The 10,466-nt window shown below is 39.4% G+C and overlaps 1 protein-coding gene across 1 annotated transcript; it reads right to left on the bottom strand.

Annotated features, from left to right (window-relative positions):
* Nucleotides 1-339: 339 nt before the first annotated feature.
* Nucleotides 340-8,288, bottom strand: LOC103082383 (SPARC-like protein 1). The gene is made up of 4 exons (XM_007450692.1): nt 8,235-8,288; nt 3,125-3,295; nt 1,739-2,719; nt 340-450 (listed from the first exon to the last, which is right to left on the bottom strand). Exons 1-4 carry the CDS (start codon nt 8,286-8,288, stop codon nt 340-342), a joined length of 1,317 nt encoding a protein of 438 aa, XP_007450754.1.
* Between the last annotated feature and the right edge of the window lie 2,178 nt (nt 8,289-10,466).

The raw sequence follows: 10,466 nt of genomic DNA, 5'->3' as shown, positions 1-10,466 counted from the left end.
AAAAAAAAAAAAAAAAAAAAAAAAAGAATTAGGTCTTTATTAAATATGGGATCTCAATTCTAAGTTATGGATTTGAGTGTAAATAAGGTAGAATCAATTTTTCTTCTTCGAAGCAAAAGGACTTAGAGGAAAAGAATTCTAGCTTTTGTAGTAACATTGCAACCGGATTTCCAGTTTGTAAACACAGTTACCATAGTTGTAGATCAAATGTGCACACGAGAATGTCAACAATTTATGGGAGCATTTCCTTGGGGAGGAGTGGGGAGAGGAAAAATTCTGTGCAGTAGTCACAAATGAAGGCGTGGGGATAGCCCAACATAGCCCATTCCGTCTCTCTCCTCATATAGTCACAGGCTGCTTGCTTAGCCCGTACTCACCGACACTGTGCACCCTTGTGTTGCCTTCAGTTGAACTGTCATCTTCATTCGGTGAGCTTTCTGCTTTCTTGGCCTTTATAATAACAAGAGCAGAAGTTGAAGTCTACTTTAGGGAAAGCCTTTACATAATTTATATTTCCACTGTGCGTACCTTCACAGATCTTTTCACACTCCACTCGTTTCAGATCTCAGAAGGAGAAGACAGCAGCCGCAACCGTGGAAATAGATAGTAACCCTCTGAGAACAGGAGCCATTTCTATCTATCTTTATGAACTGGGTTCAGTGCTATATCTCTGGGGGTTACCCAAGAAACATTGGAACTAATACCAGAAGCTAAGTTGGAACCTCCCCTTTGGTTTGGGAAAACAGTAAAAATGCGGTACTACCACGTGATTCTATAGTTAAGACATGATTACATTAGTAATCTGTGACGCTATTGGGAAATGTTTCTTACCAGGTTTCTAAAATGTAAGAAAACTCCTGCCTTAGAATGGCAGCAGAGTTCTCAGGAATCGAAATTAGTATTCACCTTGCCCACCAAAAGCTGTGCTAGGTGCTCCTGGTGGGTGGCTGCCAGAGTTTTGCACGAAAGCTCCAAATGATTAAACAACCAAATAGCAATATGTTTCTTCCCTTCCCTCACCCTGTTGCCGCTTCCCGATTATCATTTTGGTGTGTGTTTGCTTCATGAAGCTGTAGCTGAAGTCTTTGTTCTTTGCCTTTATAGCTAAATCAATAAACATTGCTGGATCTCTTACGTTATTATGTTAGAGGCATTCTGCTAGACATTGGTGATCAACTTGACTATGACCTGGCACCTGCTATCAAGGCATGAGAGCAGCAGTTGTCATGCCCGCCATCCCTCTTATCTATCAGAATTTACCACTCTAGTTAGTGCCAGGGACGTTCAACTGCCAGTATCTGCATCTCTGTGCCTGGAAAACCACGGCACTCTGTATGGCCTGCTCAAGGACAGACTGGAATTGCTGGGGAATTCACACCTCTCCTAGTAATCCTCAGCTTACATAAAAGCCATAGCTCCCTCACTCTCCAAAGGGGCTAATTCAGAGGAATGTGCTTTACATGGCTTTAATTATGTACCGTTGATTAGCTTCCTTTGTTCCCTGAATTTCTCAAACAAAGTGCACTAAAATCCAGGATATGCTTCTAGGGGATCCCAAATAAAACAGGCACTTTCAGACTAATGATGGAGATGTAGAGAAAAATAAATAATTATAATATATTTTAGTAATGTACTAAGAGATGAGCACACGGGATTGCAAGAGCACAGAGAAAGGTCATGGCTACTGTTTGAAAAGCTAACCACTTTATCGGACAAGCATCATTGTAAACGATCTCACCCCTCGGTTTTCTGCAGGTTCGCTGGTATCTACATTCTCATTCTCACGTGCTTTTTCTCTTTGCTCCTCATAGTTAATGTGATAGTAATTGGATTGAGCTCTTTCATTCTCCAGGAAAGCCTCGCTTGGGTTGAAGTCCTCCTCACTCGCACTGTGCCTGGGGCCATCATCGCCGTCATCATCAGTCCCATGATTTCTGGGCATGATGTTACCACCATCCGTAGGCTCCACCAGCAAAGGCTGAGAAAGAGTCTTTTTGTCCATCTCCTCATGGTTGCTGATAACTTCAAGGCCAGGCTGTCCTTCTTGGCTCTGCCATTCTTTATCTTGATTGGGCTTACTGATTTTTGATGCAGTCTCCTCTTCCATTTCTGCATTGGAGATTTCCTCTTCTTGTTCTTGGCCACCCTGTTCAAATTCATCTTTCTGCATCTTGCTTACTTGAGTTGGCTGATAGGACTCTTCCAAAATATCATCAGACTGTGTACTGTCTTCTTCCTGGTTGCTGGTAGAATGCTGCTCGGGAGCGTCTCTCTCTCTTTCTTGGCTATCATTGTGGGTACCAATTTGACCTGGCTCCTCCTCTTCCCCATTTGGGATATTTGGACCCTGCTCTTGGTTTCCTTGAACACTTAGGTCTTGGCTATGTTCGCTGCTCCCGTTCAGCTGAGGATGTGAGCCATTAATAGGTTGTTCTTGGTTTTCCTCTGTCTCTGTGATGCTTTCTTGTTGATTAGAATCTACAGTGGAACTAACATCATGACCAGGGAATCTCTCCGGGAGTTTTTCCTTTGGAGGCTCACTCATATCTTCTTTTAGGTCCAGTGTACCTTCAGTTGGTGTATACCCCAAATTCTCAATTAAGTCACTTTCACTTTTCTCTTGATCCTGTAATCCCAGGTGTTGGCTGTAACTCTGGTCCTGATCTGCTGACTGGTCATGGTTTTCCTCCTCTGACTTTAGTACTGAAGATTTTTCAGGCTAAAAAGAAAAAAGTTTATCCTTGAAACAAATGATTATGTCATATCTACATCATATTTACAATTCATAAGCCAACATTGAATATTTCTTAATTCTTTTTCTTCACATAATGTCTTATAAACTTATTTTTGATGTTCTTCACATTCAATAGCTACAAGTTTAACCTCAACTTGAATTTTTTGAAATAAAACAATTATTGTTTGAAATAAAACAATTATTTTAATTCAGCCCAAGAATTAAAAATCATTAATCCTCACAATTCTGTTAGAGATTGGAGGCAGTTGATGTGATCATCATCTTAAAGAAATCAAACTTAGAGTGAATCAGGTAGTCTCTTTGACCACGCTTTAGAATTGAGACCTTGAGAGACAAAAGTCTGTACTAGTATAACCATGTTACTTTTACCTTATGAGTGGGATGGTCTTCTATGGACACTTCAGTTTCATTTTCTGCGTCTTCAGCCCTTACAGTGGGGATTGCAGTGTGCTCAGATGGTACCAACATCTCAGCCTGTTGGAAGGAACTCAAGGAATCAGCAGTTGGGTTGGAATGATCAGATAGGAACCTTGCTTGTGTCTGAAAAAAATTAAGAACTGGTTTGTTTTTCATGCCTAAATGTTAATGTTTAAAATTTCTAGCTACTTTTTTCTTGTCGTCATTGTTAGTAGTAATATATTTCATTTATAATATCAGTTAAAAGATATTCTCTAGAACTTTTAAAGATACAAGCAAATAGTCAGAATGTAATCTTAAGTGAAAACAAAACCCCAATCGTGATTAAGAAAAAGTTATATATGCAAGAGAATGGGGGAAAATAGGGCCAAAATGATTTCAATAATAGCAACCTTTGACTTTTGGAATTATTTTCTGTGTTTTTCAAACTTTTACAAAGCATTGGTACTTTATAATTTTGAAAAATGTTGTTTAGCGTAAAGTTGAAATCAAATTAACCATAGGCTATAGCACTGGGCATTTTCTTAAATTAACTTCGAAGTATTCACTGATAATTAGCAGGAAAAGTTATAAAGCCTTTATTCAATATTTGCATACTTTCCTAACTCTATCAGTAGTAAAAAAATAATTTAATCTTGAACTAATTGAAAAACTGTATGAAACAGGACACCAAGTCTAGTAGGGCTGAACAGCTATGGAGTATTATTTCCTTTATAGGAATAGCTCTATTTCTAGCAAGACTGGAGGCATAGATGAAGAGCTGGGCTGTGATACATGATGGAGATGCTGAACAACTGGATGTAGAGATAAGAGACCTTCCTTCAAGTCTTGACTCTGCTATTTACTATGTGTGGTGGTTTGACAAATTGTTCATCTGTACTGTCTCATCTCTCAAGGTGAGGTGAGCAGAAATATCAAGATAAGGCTATGTATACAAGACATTTTGTGAATTTTAAGGGGTAACCCAAGTGAAAAATTACTATAGCTAGTAGTAATATCACACAGTGGTAATAATATGAACTGTCTGATATCTTAGGCAGGTATTCATCACAGATCTTTATTAGAGAGATACTGTGAACACTCATGTCAGACAGGTCCAGGTATAAGTATAAAACTCAGATTTTAATTGAATTGACTTGTCTTTACTCCATTACCAGGTCCTGTACTGCTGATTATATAATGTAAAGAAAGTCATGGAGTACAGGATTTTATTGATTGATTTAATTTTAAAGTGAAATATAAATTACTTTTTTAAAGTTTTTATTTCATATTGGAGTATAGTTGATTAACAGTGTTGTGTTAGTTTCAGGTGTACGGCAAAGTGATTCAGTTATACATATACATGTATCTATTCTTTTTCAAATTCTTTTTCCATTTAGGTTGTTACATAATATTGAGCAGAGTTTCCTGTGCTATACAGTAGGTCCTTGTTGGTTATCTATTCTATTCTATTCTAGTCTATTCTATTATTTTATTTATTTAGTTAGTTAGTTTTTGGCCACACCCCACAGCATGTGGGATCTTATTTCCCTGACCAGGGATCAAACCCACGCCTTCTACATTGGAAGGCAGAGTCTTAACCACTGGACTGCTGGGGAAGTCCTGTATTGTTTTATTAATTTTTATTGGAGTATAGTTGCTTTACAACGTTGTGTTAGTTTCTGCTGTGCAGCAAAGTGAATCAGCTATACGTATACATATATCCCCTCTTTTTAAGATTTCCTTCCCATGTAGGTCACCACAGAGCACTGAGTAGAGTTCCCTGTGCTATACAGTAGGTTCTCATTAGTTACCTATTTTATACATAGTCGTGTATATATGTCAGTCCCAATCTCCCAATTCATCCCTCCACCCCCAGGATTTGTTTTAGATGTGGTTTCTTCTCTTGCTTCTTATTACCTTTTCAACTAAAGGGAATAATCATATTTGAAAAAATTTCCAGAGAAGCCATTTTTAAGAGGAGCATGGAGAAAGAACAGTGGGCCAGTTTGGCAAGTTGCTGGCAGGGGCCTGATGGGGGATAATAGTGGGGGAGACTTTCGGCTTATTGATGGAGAACTACTCCCCGGCTCTGTGCCCTTCCTCCTCCACTCCCCCTCAGCAAGCTGGAAGAAATGCAACAGCTTATCTTTCAGAAACACAGCAGCTTATCTTTCAGAAATTTTCAGAAAGTGAAATTCTGTTTCATCATTCTCTCCACATGTAACAACATACCCTCTGGAAATCTGTGTGGTTTCTCCGAACCATACAGAACTCACTTATTTCTGGAGAATTCACACAGGCAGGGAAAATGATACAAGATTTTTAACAGGTATATCCTTTGAGAAGATACTTAGTTTTTGTTTGTTTGTTTTTTTTTTGTTTGCGGTACGCGGGCCTCTCACTGCTGTGACCTCTCCCGCTGCGGAGCACAGGCTCTGGACGCGCAGGCTCAGCGGCCATGGCTCACGGGCCCAGCCGCTCCGCGGCATGTGGGATGCTCCCGGACCTGGGCACGAACCCGTGTCCCCTGCATCTGCAGGCGGACTCTCAACCACTGCGCCACCAGTGAAGCCCGATACTTAGTTTTTTAACACGGGACTGAGTCTATGAAAAAAATTTTCCTAGCAGGGAAACATCTGGAACATGTCTATATGCAGGCGTGTCATTCAAACATTTAGTTCAAAGACCCTTTTGATGCTTGTTTACATAGTGGCAACAGCTGCAAGGGCAAACCGCATTTTCAAGAGAAAACAATGGTCCTGTGGGAACTTCTCTCTGTGCTGAACATATAAATTATTCCACTTCTGTAATTTCAGAGGAGAATTTATAATTACAGCTGGAGTAGCTCCTCGTTACTTAAGCATGATTCTTAGCAGTGCTCACAAATTCTTTTTTCTAAGAACTACTTGGTCTGGGTGGCATGGTGTTTATCCTTGCTGACACATCTGTCAACCAGAAGCTATCCAAAAAGCAAGGACAGGGACTTCCCTGGTGGTCCAGTGGTAAAGAATTTGCCTTACAATGCAGAGTACACGTGTTCGATCCCTGCTCAGGGAACTAAGATCCCACATGCCGCGGGGCAACTAAGCCCACGTGTAGCAACTACTGAGCTCACACGCCTCAACTAGAGCCCATGTGCCACAAACTACAGAGCCCATGCGTTCTGGAACCAGCATGCCACAACTGCAGAGCCCACACCACAACTAGAGAGAGGACTGCATACCACAACGAAGAGCCCAAGTGCCACAACTAAGACCTGATGCAGCCAAAAATAAAATAAATAAATAAATAAATCTTTTTAAAAAAAAAAAAAAAAAAGAATGGAGTATGCCAGTGGGGAAGAGCAGAACTTTTCACTAACCAATGAACAATTTTGTCTCACACGCCTCACCTAGAGCCCATGTGCCGCAAACTACAAAGCCCCCGTGTCCTGGAGCTCGCGCACCACAACTAGTGAAGAGAAAACCTGCACGCCACAACTAGAGAGAAGCCCGTGCACCACAAAGAAAGATCCCGCGTGCTGCAACTGAGACCTGACGCAGTCAAAAATAAATAAAATATATAAATAAATAATAAATAAATCTTTAAACAACAACAACAACAAAAGCAAGGACAGAATCTTAGACGTGGTAGAGAGGGAAGGAGAGAAGGAACAAGAGATAAATTGCTTTGTCTATTTCAAGGAGGTTGATTCATCCATTTTGGTGAAAAGGAAAAAATGGCACAAATCCTTTAGTCTAATTAAGGATGATATGGATCCTTTGGGAGATATCCAAATGATCATCCAAGCTACGGTCCCATTAAATCAACAAAGACAACTTTCAGGTATTTTGAGGCTGCTGACATGGTCTCATGATCTGATTTGTGTGTGGCTGATTTATTGCAGTGTGAATGGTGGGGCTAGTATATCTGGCTGTGAAGAAAAGAAAGTTCTGGTCCTGTCTGCTTTCAGCATGTTTGCTTGGACATACCCCCAAGTGTGAGTTAGGAGCTGATTTATGGTTACCATATCATTTCCTGTCCCTAACCTATTGGGTCCTGCTTTCATTATAGACTCAGGATTTCTCAGCCAGTATGTACTGATCTTGAAGAAAATGCTGCTGGTGAGTGTGGGTATTTGCTCCAAGATTTCTCATACTAATTTCTTAGATTTTTCATATTAGCCTGGTGAGCTTCCATAGGAGAATTTATTTCTTTGGTATTTGGGCATATTCCCTGGCTAATAGACTGTTAGTCAACACTTTCAGCTGCGTACTTGTATCTTGCAGAACCTGTTAGCTCTTAAAGAAATATTTTTTTGTCGACCTTTTTTTTGTTGTGTCTCGCGGCTTGCGGCATTTTAGTTCCCCAACCAGGGATCGAACCCGGGCCCCATGCAGTGGAAGCATGGATTCCTAACCACTGGACCACCAGGGAATTGCCAAGAAATATATATTTTTTAAAGTACCTTATTTCATTTTTACTAGTCATTCATTCTTTGCTTGGGAAAAAAATAATTTGATTAAAATAAAAATGAATTTATCTACAAAACAGAAATAGAGTTACAGATGTAGAAAACAAACTTATGGTTACCAGATGGGTAAGGTGGGGAAGGGATAAATTGGGAGATTGGGACTGACATATACACACTACTATATATAAAATAGATAACTAATAAGGACCTACTGTACAGCACAGGGAACTCTACTCAGTACTCTGTAATGGCCTATATGGGAAAAGAATCTAAAAAAGAGTGGACATGTGTATATGTATAACTGATTCACTTTGCTGTACACCTGAAACTAGCACAACATTGCAAGTCAACTATATGCCAATAAACATACAAAAATGAAAAAAGAGAACTTCAAACCATTCTATAAGAACATTTTATTTATTTATTTATTTATTTAGGGTGGTCCCTGATTTGTTTATTTCTTAAAAAAATTTAGGGCTATATAAAATCAAAAGCACCTCATAAGTGATATGATTAACACGCTACTAAGTAAATAGCACAAGCTGAAGAACATTGTCTTTTAAATGGAGGATTTCTAAATTGAATGTCAGGAAGGAGAGATGTAACAATAGAAGAAAGGATATTTACCGGGATTGCAACTGCAGTTTCCAAAATGAATAGGAAAAAAATCACAGACTTCATTTTTCTAGACCTGTAAACCAAGAAGATAATTAGCAGTAGTGGGTAAAATTTCCTTGTAAAAGATTAAAAGATACTCTGCTTAGCAAATATTGAGCTTGATACTGTCCTTTGTATTTAAAGGCAATTGTTGTCCTTGTGGACTAACATGTCTGAAAAGACTGATTAATGACAGTTTTTACCCAATCATGTCCCTCTGAGAATGACTCCTTGATTTTTTGGCCCAGCTGTGTTTGGCAGAACCTGTCTTTGTTTTGTTTTGTTTCTATTAATTTATTTATTTTCTTTTATTTTTGGCTGCGTTGGGTCTTCATTGCTGTGCACGAGCTTTCTCTAGCTGCAGCAAGCGGGGGCTACTCTGTTGCGGTGCACGGGTTTCTCACTGCGGTGGCTTCTCTTGTTGCGGAGCACGGGCTCTAGAGCGCAGGCTTCAGTAGTTGTGGCACGCGGGCTCAGTAGTTGTGGCACACGGGCTTAGCTTCTCCACGGCACATGGGATCTTCCCGGACCAGGGATCGAACCCGTGTTCCCTGCGTTGGCAGGCAGATTTTTAACCACTGCGCCACCAGGGAAGCCCACCTAGCTTTGTTGATGACTGTGCTTTCTTGGATAAAGGCTTTATGCAGAAAAACAAATACTGTATGCTAACACATATATATGGAATCTTAAAAAAAAAAAAAGTTCGATGAACCTAGGGGCAGGACAGGAATAAAGACGCGGACGTAGAGAATGGACTTGAGGACACAGGGAGGCAGAAGGGTAAGCTGGGACGAAGTGAGATAGTAACATTGACATATGTATACAATACCAAATATAAAATAGATAGCTATTGGGAAGCAGCTACCTAGCACAGGGGGATCAGCTCCGTGCTTTGTGACCACCTAGAGGGGTGGGATAGGGAGGGTGGGAGGGAGATGCAAGAGGGAGGAGATATGGGGATATATGTATACATACAGCTGATTCACTTTGTTATACAGCAGAAAGTAACACTGTAAAGCAATTATACTCCAATAAAGATGTTAAAACAAGCAAACAAACAAAAATGCAGAATGATCCAAGTAGGAAACCACTTCAAGTTTTAATGGTAAAGCAGATGCCTATGTTGTAGTTTTAAAGATAGGACCTTGTGGAACAATCCAGTATCTATTTAGAATGTAGAAGACCTTGAGTTCTTCTGCTGTGTTCCAATTTGTCCTTCAGACCAGTCACTGGGCATTTTTATCTCACTGAGCTCATTGTATTTGTCACACACTGATCAAAAATAATTTCACAGCCTTTAGCTTCTTATTTTAAGAACCGAACAAATGCGCTGATTTGTATGAATAAGACAGAGTGGAGAACTTTCCTGGGAAACAAGAGACTTTTGAAAACAACTGTCAAACTGAAGACTACAGGAGTCTTAATTAGCTGATGCTTGCAAAATACTTCAAAAATGAAACCCATGCTGTTCTTGCTAAGTACGATGAATACGATTTATTCTTGGATAAGTAAAACGTCATATATTTTGAGACATTTGAATTCGTGTGCACTCTCTACAAGATGCAGATTGTTATTTTTGCAGAAAGAGCAAATGAAACTCTATATAAAAAATGCAGAAGTGAGACAAATTTTTGAGTAGAGTTATTATTCTTGAAGACGTAAATATGCAGTGGTGATGTGAAATTAGATGAATATTATTTTGCCTAAATGTGTGAGCTGATTCAAAGGCAGCAGTATAGCTGAAAGAACACGTGGTATGAAATTGGAAGATCTAAGTCCAGACTTGAACTACTTTTTACCAGTAGAGAGACTTCAGTCAAGTCACTGGTTTCTGCATCTACAAAACAGGAAAAATAATAGTAGCTTTCCTACTTATCTTCTAGGGTTGAGACTCAAATGTGATCAGATAGTCATGTGATAATTTTATTAACTGTCAATATGAAATGAAAGATATTATTTCTTTGAAACATTGATAAGACAAAAAATGGCTTAATAACCCTAATAAGTAATAATCCACAGAGACTTTAATTCATCCTTTTACTTACAGTTCTTAAGTTATTTTTTTCTTACCTTTGTCCCATTGTTTCTTTTCATGGGTCTAGAGAGGTTAAAGATGAGAGATGGTGGGGAAATTCAAGGAGAGCCTTTTCCTTCTCTTAGGAACAAAGTGTCTCATTACCAAACGTTTAGGAGAACCTCATC

The sequence above is a fragment of the Lipotes vexillifer genome, unplaced genomic scaffold (assembly GCF_000442215.2).
Source record: "Lipotes vexillifer unplaced genomic scaffold, Lipotes_vexillifer_v1.1 scaffold34, whole genome shotgun sequence".
In the NCBI taxonomy this organism is placed as follows: Eukaryota; Metazoa; Chordata; class Mammalia; order Artiodactyla; family Lipotidae; genus Lipotes; species Lipotes vexillifer.
Note: the sequence above shows the minus strand (reverse complement) of the source record. Positions and strands in the feature narration are given on the sequence as shown.

Excerpts from the sequence above, each read along its gene's own strand:
- LOC103082383 (XM_007450692.1), bottom strand. The coding sequence starts at position 8,288 with ATGAAGTCTGTGATTTTTTTCCTATTCATTTTGGAAACTGCAGTTGCA. Across the intron at positions 2,720-3,124 it reads AAGACCATCCCACTCATAAG|CCTGAAAAATCTTCAGTACT; the intron begins GTAAAAGTAACA and ends TTTTCTTTTTAG. Across the intron at positions 451-1,738 it reads AACCTGCAGAAAACCGAGGG|GCCAAGAAAGCAGAAAGCTC; the intron begins GTGAGATCGTTT and ends GTTATTATAAAG.